The sequence below is a fragment of the Sceloporus undulatus genome, chromosome 2 (genome assembly GCF_019175285.1).
Source record: "Sceloporus undulatus isolate JIND9_A2432 ecotype Alabama chromosome 2, SceUnd_v1.1, whole genome shotgun sequence".
In the NCBI taxonomy this organism is placed as follows: Eukaryota; Metazoa; Chordata; class Lepidosauria; order Squamata; family Phrynosomatidae; genus Sceloporus; species Sceloporus undulatus.
Genome location: NC_056523.1, coordinates 168387298 through 168401618, shown reverse-complemented (window position 1 = coordinate 168401618; position 14321 = coordinate 168387298). Strand labels below are relative to the sequence as shown.

General features: G+C 49.6%; 2 protein-coding genes across 2 annotated transcripts in view; one reads left to right on the top strand and one right to left on the bottom strand.

The window, feature by feature from the left end:
- Window positions 1-1386: 1386 nt before the first annotated feature.
- On the top strand, window positions 1387-5471 carry SPRYD4 (SPRY domain containing 4). Its single transcript, XM_042447225.1, has 2 exons — window positions 1387-1482; window positions 3087-5471. The coding sequence occupies exons 1-2, from the start codon at window positions 1392-1394 to the stop codon at window positions 3632-3634; spliced, it is 639 nt and encodes a 212-aa protein (XP_042303159.1). The 5' UTR covers window positions 1387-1391; the 3' UTR covers window positions 3635-5471.
- Window positions 5472-6856: 1385 nt separating this feature from the next.
- Window positions 6857-14321, bottom strand: part of GLS2 (glutaminase 2) — a 21068-nt gene continuing 13603 nt past the window's right edge. The window contains 3 exon segments of the mRNA XM_042447585.1: window positions 6857-7282; window positions 8461-8701; window positions 12511-12724. Of these exon segments, the coding sequence (XP_042303519.1) occupies window positions 7064-7282; window positions 8461-8701; window positions 12511-12724 (674 nt within the window). The 3' untranslated portion in view covers window positions 6857-7063.

Sequence of the window (14321 nt, the reverse complement as noted above, 5' to 3'; positions counted from 1 at the left end):
AAGTTACTTTTCTGTTGCTAATGGAGTTGAAATTTTATTGCCTGCCCTTTGTCCCTGGTCCTCACATGGCCAAGAAGGGGAATGTATTGCTGTTTTGTGGATTTTGTTGTTTTGTTGCTTCTAGCCCTGAATGTTTTCTAGGGACAAGCACATGTATGGAGGCATCAGAAGGCTCTAAAGTCCAAATGCAGGTAGAAACCCATCATGTTAAGATTGTCAAAGCATTGGGATGCACTTAGCAGGATTGGAAGTATATTGAACAGGAGCCGGCTAAGTCTGTAAGAAAAGGGTGGCACATGCATTCATGGCTATATTGTACGTTTTGCTTGCAAGAGTGCTTAGTGTTTTTTGTGGGGGTTTTGGGCCATGTGGCTGTGTTCTGGAAGTTTATTCCTGATGTTTCGGCAGCATCAGAGAAAATGCCAGCCACAGATGCAGGCGAAAGATCAGGAATAAACTCTTCCAGAACATGGCCATATAGCCTGAAAAACCCACAAAAAACTATGGATGCCGGCCATGAAAGCCTTTGGCTTCACAGTGCTTAGTGTCTTCTCCCAAATCCCCAATTCCATCAGAATCCTTTCTGAAGCCTCATCTGCACTGCAGAATTAATCCAGTTTGACACCACTTTAACTGCTATGGCTCAATGCTGTGGAATCCCGGGATTTGTAGTTTGTGGCCCCAACACTCTCTGTTGTTGTTGTTGTTGTTGTTGTTGTGTAACTTCAAGTTCTGATTTATGACAATGCTATCATGGGGTCTTCTTGGCCAGGTAGAGGAAGTTTGCCATGGCCTTCCTCTGAGGCTGAGAGAGTGTGACTTGCCCAAGGTCACCCAGTGGGTTTCATGGCTGACCTGGGACTTGAACCCTGGCTTCCAAAGTCATAGGCCAACACTCAAACCACTACGCTACTCTGAGTGCTCACTGAGAGAAGGCTAAATGTCCCCACAAATCCCAGAATTCCATAGCATTGAGCCATGGCAGTTAAAGTGGTGTCAAACTGCAGTACAGAGGGAGCCAGAGGCTGCCTAAAACAAACACAGTGAAGGTCTCAGTGTTCCCCAAACTGTGCCCTTTAAGCGATTTTGGACTCCAGCTCCCAGAAGCCTCAGCCATGTTGGCTAATAGCCTGGGATTCTGGGAGCTGGAGTCCAAAATCCTTTAGAGAGCACAGTTTGGGGACCACTGAGTGGCTCCGGAGTCAGAGCTTTTGAGAAAGCTCCGCCCCCTGCCATAAAATGGCGGTTTCCAACTGGCATTCGCTACCGCCCTCCTGGTTTCAAGATGGCGGAAAGCATGGGCGAGGCGAAGTTATGCCCTCCTCCAAGATGGCGGCCGCAGCGGCGTTGAGGTGGATTCCGATCACGTGACTCCCGTCCACTGTTCTAAGATGGCGGCGCCCATGCTGAGAGGAGCGAGGCGGCGTGGCTGGAGTCTTCGTTGCGCGGGACCCAGGGTCCGAAGGGAGGCGCCCCGGAGAGGTAGGGAGCTTGGAAATAGATGGGAAATGCTGCCCAAGCAGCCCCTTCCCCGGCCCTGCCATGGACGTTTCTTCCTTTCCCGGTGTCAGGCATTTCCCCAAGGGCTTAGCTTCGTTTTATAAAGGCTTCTGTAGTTTAACTAAGTACGCGGCAAGCAAAAAGTGAAAGAGGTAACGGCAAAGATGTCGGGCCTCTGTTGAATCGAATTCTTTCCTCTTTCGCTTTGCAAAGAAATAGAGAAATAAAAATAGAAAATGTAGGGACTTGGCAGAGCCCAGCTTTTCAGTTCAGCTGTGCCCTGAGAGAATTTTTCAAAAATATAAATAAATGTACGCCTAAGCTTAAGAATATTTGCAAAATGTATCCTGGTTTTGATTGTACTTCCTCATAAACGTTCCATATTGCAGTGAAATATAATTCCAAGTGAAGTTGCTTAAAGGTAACACTATTATTAAGTTATTTAATCTCAGTGTAATATAATATTTGTATTTTTCTACCAGTGTAATAGAAACCATACTCGTCCTTCCACATTTGCGGATTTGACTTTTGCGGATTTTATTATTTACCGATTTTATTAATTTGTTCTCTCTAGGAATATCTAGGTCCTCCAGTGCAACTTTATGGTTAACTTTAACCAAACATCACACTGAAGGACCTAGAGATACTAGAGAGAACACTCTATTAGGCATTTGTAGTTCCTCCAGCACAATGCTATGGTCCATGTCTGGCAGATGTTGACCACAGAGTTGCATTGGAGGACCTAGAGATCCCTAGAGAGGTGTTCTCTCAGGTAAAAACAGTGTTTTTGTTATTTGCGGGTCTTTCACATTCACTGGGGTCCTGTGCCCATAACCCCAGCAAATGCAGAGAGATGAGTGTATTAACAAATCTAGATGCCACCATACTAGAATTTTTCCTGTATCCAATTTTTTATTCATGCATCCAAAAATCTTAATTGTGTTCAGCCAGACTGCAAGATCAAACAAAATGGCTTATTTATATCAAATTATTCTTCACTGTGGTGGCCACATTTTTGCATAACTTTTCTCATATAGCTTTTAACCAGACAATGAAAAGTAATGGTTTGGTTGGCACCTTTAGTATTTCCTTTTGCTCACCTGTTTCTGCTGTTTTTTTATCCTTATGTCCCCTGATGCAGATGTAACTTAGCAATCAAGATATTGTAAATTGGGTGACAGCCAAATATACCTACTGGAATGTTGGTCCTTCACCTGTTTTAGGGACATCAGTGTTCATGAGCCACAGCCAATGAAAAGACTTTAATAAAGTCTTTATTATAGCCTGTATTGACTGGGACTCCTGGGAGCTGAAGTCCAAATAAACTGGAGGACCAAATTTTCCAGCCCCTACACTGTGTTTTCTTTTATTGTAGATTTTATTGCTGCTTGATTTTTACTTTCTGTAAGTTGCATATGTGTCCTTTGAAGCAAACACAACAGCTGCCTCTTAGTACAACAGTACATAGTTCAGATACAACGTAGGGGGAAACTCCTTGGCATTACAAAATAAAACTCTTTTATTAAACTGAAGTTCTTTTCAGAGAAGTGAAAAACTTAAATGTTTCTGTTTTGGTTTAATTGTAGAGATCAATTTCAAACTAGATGAGAAGACAGCCCACAGCACCTTGGACTTGTCCAGAAAGGACTGTGGTGTCATTTACCGCATGCTTGGGATTGACCCCACTAAAGTTCCTCAGAACCCTGAACGCTTTAAGGATTGGGCTGTAGTCCTGGGAGACACCACTGTGTCTAATGGCTGCCATTACTGGGAAGTGACTGTCAAACTATCACAGCAGTTCCGCATTGGAGTGGCAGATGTGGACATTTCCCGAGAAGTTTGCATTGGCATGGATGAAAGCTCCTGGGTCTTTGCTTATGCTAATCGGCACTGGAATGCCATGTTTGCCAATGAGACCACTCCTATCAATAACATTGGTAAGCCAGAGAGAGTGGGTTTGCTTTTGGACTATGAACACAAGAAACTGAGCTTAATAGATATCAGCAAAAATATGTTAATCCACAGCCTTTCTTCTGAATTCAAAGGTCCTGTGGTGCCTGCTTTTGCCCTCTGGGATGGTGAACTGGTAACTCATTCAGGCCTTGATGTACCTGAGACTCTCAAGAGTAACTAAAAACTTTCCAAGCCCAATGATAAATTTTCAGAGGATTCTGTGCCTGAGAGATGTGGGCTGCTCAGGGTGCTACAAAAAGGAGACACCTCCCTTTTACAGTATCTTTGCTTGGTTAGGAACCAGAGTTTATAACTGTCCAAATTGCTTTCCCCACAGAAAAAGATCAGACTTCTAGGTACTGTAGTGAAACGTATCTCAATATATATATAGGATGAAGAGCTTAGCTCAAAGAACTCGGCAAGAGGACTACATTTGATTCTCATCTGCTGTGATAACTAATATTTGCTGCCTAGAGATTGGGGATCCATTTGACTCATAGCAGTTCTGGTTTGTCTGCTTTTTTGACAGCTATTTTGCATGTGGGATCATCCATAGCATTTGGTTCAGTTATCCTGTGCTGGGATAATGTCATCTTCCAGATATTGAACATCAGCTCCCTTCAGCTCAGTCAGGGAGCTGTAGTCAAGGAGCTGTCGTCCAGAAACATGTGAAAGGCTACATGTTTCCCACTTAGGCTTTATCCATGTCCTTTAGCTGAAAAGTCTCTTCTACATTGAAAGTATAAGTTTTAATGCTGGAAAACAAGAAACATCCACTGTTAGGGAGGCCTCTGGGTATAATGTACAGCTACCACTGCCCTCTGCTGGTCTGGTGAAAGGACAGTCAAACATCTAAGCATCTGCTGTCTTACTGATAAACCCTGCAGATCAGTTTAATAGGAATTAGTTTAAACTACCAAGATTCCCACATTCTATAATGTCCAGGCTTGGCAGGAATATCACTACAATTATTTATATATAGTTAATATTTAGGAGAGCTGCAATAATGCTGCCATCTACCACTGCATAAGTTCAATCTAGGTAATGAGGAGGAAAGATGTAGGCGATGAGGGATACAATTATGGAAAAACTATTCACATTTTATTATTATACTTATTTATATCCTACCTTTCCCTCAATTTGGGACTCCAAATGGCAGGGGCACTAACAAATTCTCTAGGAAAAAAGTTTAATTTCATAGAAAATAATCAAGAAAAAGGAAGCTGGTTTAAAAAAGACTTCATGTGCACAGTTGACAGCTGACAAAAATCAATAAAAATGAAGTTGTTTAAAACAGTGTACAGTGGGCCTGCCACATTTGCTGGGGCTAGGGGCACTGGACTTCCTTGAAAGTGAAAAATCTGCAGATGAAAAAATGACCCTTTACATGAGAGGACACCTCTCTAGGAATTTCTAGGTCCTCCACTGGCCAACATCTGGTAGACGTTGACCATAGAATTGCACTGGAGGACCTACAAATGCCTAGATTCTCTAGTATGCCTCTGTGGTCAACTTCTGGCAGACTCATGCTGGACGACCTAGAGCAGTGGCATTCCTGCCCCCAGTGTCACCTGTTGCATGGGGAGGGGGGCTTCAGGTGGCAGTAGGGCTTTCTAGAAGCAGCTTGCCCCTTCGCCACTGCTGGTATTATTGCTGCCACCACCACAATGCCATTCTCATCATGAGCAGAGCAGCAACGAGGTTGGAAGGGCCACATTTGGCCCTTTGCTTTGCTGTCACGGTGTCATTCTCATCATGAGGAGAGTGGCAGCCAGGTTGGGAAGGCCATGCTCAGCTGTTTCCTTTGCTAATGTGGTGTTCTCAGGAGGAAAACAGTGCCATGGCAGTGAAGTCATACACACCTTGAAAATATTCCAACCTAATGCCAATAAAACAATCTGAAAAACAAACCTTGATTTTGCCATTTTATATAAGGGATACTATTTTATTTCACTACTGTATATAATGCGACTTGAGCTTCCATGGATTTTGGTATCCACAGGGGGGTCCTGGATCCAAACCACAGCAGATACCAAGAGCCCACTGTATTTTACATTGTAATAATAATAATAATAATAGGTTTTATTTATATACCATCCAATCACTGGGAATCCGAGCGGTTTACAATAGAGGGGATAACAGACAGTTCCCTGCCCACAGGCTTATAATCTAAAAGACACAACACAAAAGGAGAAGGGAATGGTGAGGGGGGGAGGGAATCAGGTCCAGCATTCTTCTCTCCCTCTGAGGCCTGGACCAAGGCAGATGGACCGGAGGGAGGGCTCTTCTTCTTCAGGCTAGCCCCTGATGGAACTGGGCCAGCCTACTCTCTCCCTCAGAGACCGAAAGATGACAGTTAGGGAGGGAGGAGCCTCCTTCTTCAGGCTAGCCCGATGATACTGGGCCAGCCTTCTCTCTCCCTCAGAGGCCATAATCTTGATCATATGTAATCTTGATCATATGTAACTACATCATGTTTATTGCCATATTAATCCATAGATTTATCTAGAAAATTAGGGCAAGATTTTTTGATTTTTCAGAGCAATTGTTTTGCTTTCCCAACAAGCATAACAGGAATTGCTTGAAGTGAGTGTTGTCCCTATACATCATGGATAGGGTTCATGCTGCTCTTCAGATGTTGGGTGACAGCAACCACCAGCCATAGCCAATCAGGAGGGATGTACAATTCCACCTCTAATGTACATTCTTCATCACTTTATGTTTTGGGGCACTTCCATTAAACTTGTACAAACTACTGACAACTGTATGGAAGTTTTTGTTGTAAAAAAAAGGTTAAATAAATTGTGCAACTTCATCTTGAAAGCTTATTCTGTTTAAATCAAGACTGAGAATGTTTAGAGGAATTCCTATGTCATTTTTTTCAGGAGCAGCTGAAAGTTAGGGAGGGCTTCCAAGAGGACCAGATGGTTATGTTTTCTCAAATTGATCTAATAGACGTGTGTATGTGTCAAGAAAAGGGAGCTCTTCCATGACAAAGATAGCATAGGACACAGGAGGGGCAAAAGGTTTCAGACATTCATGATCAGTGGTAGTGTTAAGGTTTTTTTAACTAAAAAAATAAGTTCCACCAATTGGTGTATGCTGCAAAATATACACATACAAGAAAACCTTGTCCAGGAATTTTTCTACAACAGCTCACAATCTTTCCGTACAAAATTCCATTCCTAGGGATTATTCAAACAGTGAAAATAATCTGTGTTGTTCAGATGTATTTCAAATGCATCCAATTAAGGTTTTTTTTTGGGGAGGGAGGAAAGGTTATGAGGACGCTGAGCATGTCTCTTGCCTACTCCTTATTTCTGGCCACCTCTAACTCGGGGGGCTGGGGGTGGGTTCCTTGGGACCAGAAATGTAAAATCCTCCAGTTGTGATCCTGCTTTCTTTTGGGTGGATGCTGTTCTCAGTTGTGTGTGATGAGGTAGTACGTAATTACATGCATTTCCGAATTGGCCCCACTTTCTTCTTCTTTCGGAATGGTGATGCATGTCCTCTGTGTGAAAAAGTCCATAGACGACTTCTTTCCGCTAAAGTTGGCCCTTAAGTGCATTCAGCCTAGGAAGCCATTCTTGCTTGCATCTGCATGCTGTTCTCAAACCATACTTTCCAAGTTCTCCTTGGAGAGATTTTCGGCTGCTGCTTCAGCTTGTCTGGCTCCCAGGACGTATGTGTCTTGATAATCCTTGAGCAACTTCACCACCTCCAAATGATTAAATTGGATAGCATCATCTAAGGCAATGTTCTCCCACCTGCAAAGAAGCCACATTAAGAAGATAGTGATTGTCCAGGGGAGTAGGAGACTAGGGAACTGCTGTCAGCTAGCCACTCTATCACCACCAACCAGGCCATTCTATTATTCACACATCAGTGTTCTCCAACTACTACAATCATATTATATAATGTACCATACTGTGTCCAGTTCTGGGGCACAATTCAAGAAGGTTGAGGACAGACTGGTGAAAGGTCTGGAAACCATGCCCTATGAGGAGTGGCTTAAGGAGCTGGGTATGTTTAGCCTGGAGAAGAGAAGGTTAAGAGGCGATATGATAGCTATCTTTAAATACTTGAAGGGATGTCATATTGAGGAGGGAGCAAACTTATTTTCTGCTGCTCCAGAGACTAGGACCTGGAGCAATGGAATCAAGCTACAGGAAGAGAGATTCCATCTCAACATTTGGAAGAGCTTCCTGCCTGTAAGGTGTTTGATGGTGCTTCAGAGAGTGGTGTAGTCTCCTCTTATGGTGGTTTTTAAACAGTCTGGATGGCCATCTGTTGGGAGTGTATTCCTGCATGGCAGGGGGTTGGAGTGGATTACCCTTGGGGTCTCTTCCAACTTTATGGTCTAAAATACCAATGAGTACAAGCTGTATGAGAGGACTCAGGAGTGCCACAGCATATGCTATAGGAAGAGTTACTTTCCTATCTCCATGGATCTCTAGAAAATCTGACAATTCTTCCTTGGTGAGTGGGGTCAGTGAAATCTTTCTGACATCAGGGGCAAACTGATCACTATCATCTTCCTGATGATGTTTGGAGTGGTGAGTCCAGAGACAGACCTTCTCATCTCCATATACACATGGTTTGGAATTTCAATTCTTCTTCGTGGTCTCTGCGAATCATACAAATGGGTTTCACTGCGCCTGCGCAGTGCTGCTCGGAACCTACTGGAATCACTGGGCAGAGTTAACTCTGCAACATATTGAAACTTTTTGGCGGTAACTCCGCCCACCCGTTATAAGGCCCCTGCCTTCCCGCTCTTTCCCCAGTTCCTTTTTTTCCGCCGCGCTAGCTGCTTCAGAGGAACTTTCGCTTGCTTTGCTTGCTTGGAATCACTTTCGTTTTTTTGACCTCGGACTGTTTCTTGACCATTCTTTGTCTCCCGCCCTTGGTAACTTCGGACTTTCGGACTGTTGACCTCGTTTTCGGACTTTCCCATCGGCTTTGACGACTCAGGCTCGCAAGACCCGGGAGTCCCCTCCTCCGGCTCACTTCGGCATCGCCCTGGGGAAAGTGCAGGAGGAGGGGTTCGCGGTCCTCTTCTGTCCGCGTTGGCGCCCCCCGCTTCATCACTCGGGCAAGTGTCTCCACAGCGTGTATCGGGAGAGTCCCGCCGTCCACGTGTGTGTGGTCCCGGCCGGGACCGTGCCCCCACCTCCGGCTTGTGGCCCGCGTGGGCTCCGACCTCCGCCCGTGCACCGACAACCCCCAGCGCCCACATAAGTCTCGGGGACTGAGGTTACCGAACGTCCTCCAACCGAGAAGTTCTCTTAGGGCTCCAGTTCGAAGTAGGGCCTACCGAGCCGGAGTCCCTTGCCCTCGGCCTTCAAATCACTCCAAGGCATCCAAGGGAATCGCGCATGGGCGGTACCTAAGACGGAACGACCGGGCAATGGGCAATGTCCCCGAGGCCCTCATCACGCCGCGCTATCGCTCTGTCCCTCCCTGACCTCCGGACACCCGTTCTTCCCAACGGGAGTATCCCTCCCAGTCCTGGTCCTCATAGGCGCCACGACCTAGCTTGTCTGTGCCTCTTTTCCCCCATAAATCCAGAGCCCTCCCAGGATCGTGTCCCACCACCGGTCCCGCACCCTAGTTCGAATGAATTAAGGCGCTTCCCCCTCCAAAAGGTCCCTCTCTCTCCCCGCTCCATTAGCCTGCTGCCTATGATCCATTGACCCCCCCATAACCTACACTCCTCTTGCCTCCCTCCGACCGATGGATTTCATACACTGGAACGGATGACAACAAAACGCAATCCGCGCCTCCCCTCGCTCCCCGGATCATCCGGTCGCCCTCCCATCCTGCACCGATGATGCCAGAGTCCTTTTCCCCCGCGGCCAAGATTCCCGTCCCTCTTCTCCACTCCCCGTTCCGACGCCTCTACTACATATCTGTTTCCTGAGGAACGAGCGCTTTAGTTAGGTCACAGGCTGAACCCGCCCTCCATCCCGTGGACCAAGGCCAAAAAGCCCAACTACCCAGATCGTCCCTACTTTGTCGAATCTACTATAGGTCGACCGTCGCCACCACCTTAGACAAGCTAGATGTCGCTGGTCTCCACCCCCGTAGACGCCCCGGTCCTTTATCGGTCGACTTCTCTCCAACCCTCCGAGATTCCCGGGTCGAGTGACGGACCCTCTCTCCTTCCGACTTGGCTCTGAATGTGCAGCCGCTGCCACCTTCCTTGAGGCACCCTCGCACAATGTCCTCTCGGTCTCGCCCTCCCCTCAGATATCACAACCCAGCCGTCTTCCCCATCGACGTACGCGTCCGTTCCTTCCACGGAGCACGTGGTCAAGATGGTCGATGGCCCTTTGACATCGAGCCTCCCCGCTTCCGCGGACCGACGACATCCGAGTACCCTGTCTTTGCGTCTTTTGCCTACTCCTCCTCCGCCTACTCCGCCGTGCCTGCCTCTCCTTCCCTCGCTCCAACCATCGTGACGAGTTCCTGTGTACGCTCCGGCCCCCTGTCGGCTCCCGCTCCGCAAGGTACGTCGCTCTACAGGTCGCCGCCCGGCGAGCTTCCCTTGTTGGCCATTCCACCCCAGGCCAAACTCTGCCATGTCGTGGAGGGAGCCCACATAGCTTCGTCCCTGAAGCAGCTACCTCCCCGTTCGACTCGGGAGGCGACGAAGGTGGCGGACTGGTCCAAGAGGAGGCCTATTCGTCGGCATCCGGCTCTTAGTCAAGGCTGCCAACTGACCCCGCCGTTGCATGGGGCCTGACATTCAGACCTCATGGAACGGACTCTCCCCCCTCGTTCCTGACGTCCCAATTGACATCCAGAGGCAGCTGGTGTACTTCAGGGACGATGCGCACTTCCTCGGAGCTGGCTTCATCACCACTTCCAGAACATGGCCACACGCTCTTCCGGGGGGCCATGTCTCTCATCCATGTCATCTCAGACGCCTATCGCCTGTTGCGGGCCTCCGACCCTTCAGACCCTACGGTCAGCTCTGCCATCGATGACATGTTCTTTCTTTCGCTCTACTGGAGACCTCGGGCTCCTTCCACGCCGAGACCTACTGACCCCTGAACTGCAATTCAGGATGAGGCGGCGGATGAAGAAGCACGCATTCCTCAGCACCCGCCCTCCGTTTTCTAAGCGTTAGCGCCCGTCAGCCACAAGGTCAGTCACAGGGGACCTTCCCCCGGATCGACAAGCCCCAGCACAGGGCTCCTCAGAGCAGCGCTTCCCCGCAGCAACTTCCTCCTCCTCTGGCCGTCGCAATTCCCGCCTCGGTAACGCAGATCCCCCGAAGGACATACGACCAGGGAAGAAGAGAGCCTGAAGGACGCAGCGCGCTTCGTCTCTCCCTTTCACCCCTCTTTCTTTTTGGACATTTTGGGCCCTTGTTAACACCTGGGTCTCCATAACATCGGACGCTTGGGTTCTCGACATACGCCGCAGGGTTATGGCCTCTCGAGTTCCAAGAGCTCCCTCCAACTGGAGCCTTCATGTCCCACTCCCCCTCGGACCACCCTTCTCGACGAAGTGCCACCTTGCTTCTCAAAGGGGGCAATCTCCCCCGTTGCCGCCCCTGACCATGTTCCTCGGGCCTTTTCTCCCAGGTACTTGTCACGGTACCCAAAAGCGGATGGGGGCATCAGGCCCATCCTGGACTTGAGACAATTGAACTTGTTCCTTGACTACCGTCGCTTTTGAATGGTACCTTGGCTTCCATTCTGCCTCTGCTCCACCAGGCCTGTGGTTTCGCAACCGTCGACCTGAAGGATGCCTACTTCCACATCGGGATCCAGAGTCCCACCCGGAGATTCCTCCTCGTCTTTCGCTGTAGGCTCCACCCGCGTACCACTACAACGTGCTTTCCTTTCGCTTGGCCACGGCTCCACGGTCTTCACAAGGTGCATGCACCGGTGGTGGCATAGCCTCATCAGAAGGGCTTCATGGTTTGTTCCCTACCTGGACGACTGGCTGTTTTGCAGCCGATCCCAGGACGAGCTGCAGGAGGCAGTCTCATTCGCCTGCCGCCTCCTGGAGATTCCCTTGGACTGGTCGGTCACGGGGAAAAATCCCACTTTATATACGCCGACACAGGCATTCAAGTTCATCGGGCCACCTCATCCTAGCCTGTCACCCGACTACTCTTCCAAAACTGCCTAGCCTTCCTCCCTCCGGACCGGTTTCAGGCCCTGACAAACATCTCTCAGGCAGTGCATCTCGCACAGAGGGTGAGAGACCGATACGTCCAAGTCGCCCTGGGCCACATGGCATCGACGACATTCTTCACTCCTTGGCAAACTTTCGTCTTCGACCCCCTCCAATCCTGGTTCCTCTCCGTCTTCTCTCCGTTGGAGGACCCCCTTCAAAGTGGCTCACGGTACCCGAACCGGTGGCCGCTTCCCTCAGATGGTGGCTAGACAGCTCCAACCGTCTGCACCGGGATGCCCTTCCATCACCCCAGGCACAGCTGACTCTGACAACCGATGCAATCCCTGGAGGATGGGGCCCACCGTGCTCGACCTTGTCGTCAAAGACAGGTGGTCCACACAAGACAAGCGCCTCCACATCAAGCCCTGGAGATGCTCGCAGTGGAGAAGGCTTTGAGGGCGTTCGGGTTGCTGTCTCAGGAGAGTGGTCCTCCTCAGAACGGCAACAACCACCGTGATGTACTACTCAACAAGCACGGTTGGTACCAGGTCCAGGACCCTGTCGACCTCTCGCGCCGCATCTGGGACTGGTGCCTCCAGAGACGCGTCCTCCTTCAGGCGATTCACCTTCCCGGGGAGGACAACGAGCTGGCAACCGCCTCAGCAGATCTCCATCGGGGTGCCCGAGTGGAGGCTCCATCCCGAGACGGTCAGCGACCTCTCTCGATCGGTGGGGAAACCCCCGGATCGACCTCTCGCGACCAGCTGGAACAGCCACTGTCCCCGTTCTGTCTCCAGAGTGCGAATGAAGGTCCCTCGGAGACGCATTCGCTTTCCTCTGGACGAGGGAGCCCCTCTAAAAGCGCCTTCCCTCCGTTCCCTCTCCATCATCAGGTGGTGTCCCAAGATGACAATGGACACTCACACGCGATCCTGATCACCCCAGGGTGGGCCGAGACACACCGTGGTTTCGCACCCTTCTCCCCACTCCAGGAGATGCGTCCTCCTCTCGACCCCGCGTCCGGACCTGTTGTCGATCCCAGGACGGTCGAACTCCCACCCGGATCGAGAAGCCTGCCGCTGGGGGCCTGGAGGATCCGGCCCTGACTGCCTTGCCAGAGTCGGTGAGGACGGTGATCCTGCGGCGAGGAGACACTTCCACCCACGCTTCTTATGCCCTGAAATGGAGGAGATTTGCCTCTTCTTGGACCAAAGGGCTTTCTCCTGCACAGGTGGTCCACTCCAGTGGTGCTGGAGTTTTTGATGGCACTTTTGGATGGAGGCCTGTCCCTCACATCCATCAAATGCTACCTTTCTGCCATGTTGTGCCAATACCAATTCGGGGGGAGGGTGTCTTTCTTTCTTCACAGGCCCCTTGGTGAAGGGTTCCTGAAGGTTGTGCTAACCTGTATCCTCCTGTGTCGTGCCAACGCCGGCTTGAGTTTGGAGTTCGGTATTGTCCGCCCTCCAATCCAAGCCTTTTTGAACCGATGGCCTCAGCGGACTTGAACTATTGACTTGGAAAACCGCTTTTTCTGGTGCCATCACCTCTGCCCGCCGGTGCGGGCGAACTCTGTGCCTTACGGAGGGACCAGCCGTTCCTGAGGTCCACAAGGACAAGGGTGTCCTCCGTACGAGACATTACCTTCCTCCCTAAGGTGGTGTGTCTGCTTTCCCCATGTGCCAGGGCATTGTATTGCCCACTCTGGCATTCCAATCCGACGTCAGATGAGGAACGGCGCCTGCACTCTCTTGATGTCAGGAGAGCGGCGTGGCCTTTTACCCTGGACAGAACTGCTGCCTCCAGTCGGTCCGAGAGACTTTTCCATGCTACTCGGAAACCGAAGAAGGGGTTTCCTGTGTCGGGCGCAGAGGTTGTCCAAATGGGTGGCGTGGTACCACCCCTCTGCTATGAACTGATAGGCAAGCCTCTCCCTGCAGGGTTCGGTCCCATTCCACAAATCAGTGGGCATCATCCTCCCATTCCTTCGGGGATCCCCTTGGAGGATGGTCTGCAAGGCTGCTGTCTGGTCCAACCTCTGACTTTTATTAAGCACTATAGGTTGGAACACCAGGGCCATCCTCCGAGACGGCAGCTTGTCGGGAGGGCTTGTTGGTTTCAGGGTTGCATTGATTGCCTACTGATGTTTGTGTTGTACATTGACACTGTTTAACATTTTGTTGAATGTTGGTTTGCACAATCCTATGGAATCGGTTCTTGCATGACCTCTGTTCTCTTCCTCAGGTTTAGCAAGTTATTGCTATGTGATCTGTGCAGGACAAAAAGACTGACTCTTATGGTTCAAGTGTTTTTATTGTAATAAATATACCTTTGGTTCACCTAGCTTTGGTCCTCGGACACTCCTCCGCCGCATACCTTGCTTGTCAGCCTAAAACCCATTTGTTGATTCGCAGAGACCACGAGAAGAAGGGACAGGTTTGCTTACCTGTAACAGTATTTCTTCGATGGTCATCTGCGAATACATACAAATCCCACCCGTCCGTCCCCTCAGTGTCCCGTTCACATGGGCTCTCTTTCCATCGCCTGCTGGCGGAAAAATTGCGGAACTGGGGAAGAGCGGGAAGGCAGGGGCCTTAAAACGGGTGGCGGCGATTTACCGCCAAAAAGTTTCAATATGTTTGCAGAGTTACTCGTGCCCAGTGATTCCAGTAGGTTCCGAGCACACTGCGCAGGCGCAGTGAAACCCATTTGTATGTATTAATGTAGTCGCAGCT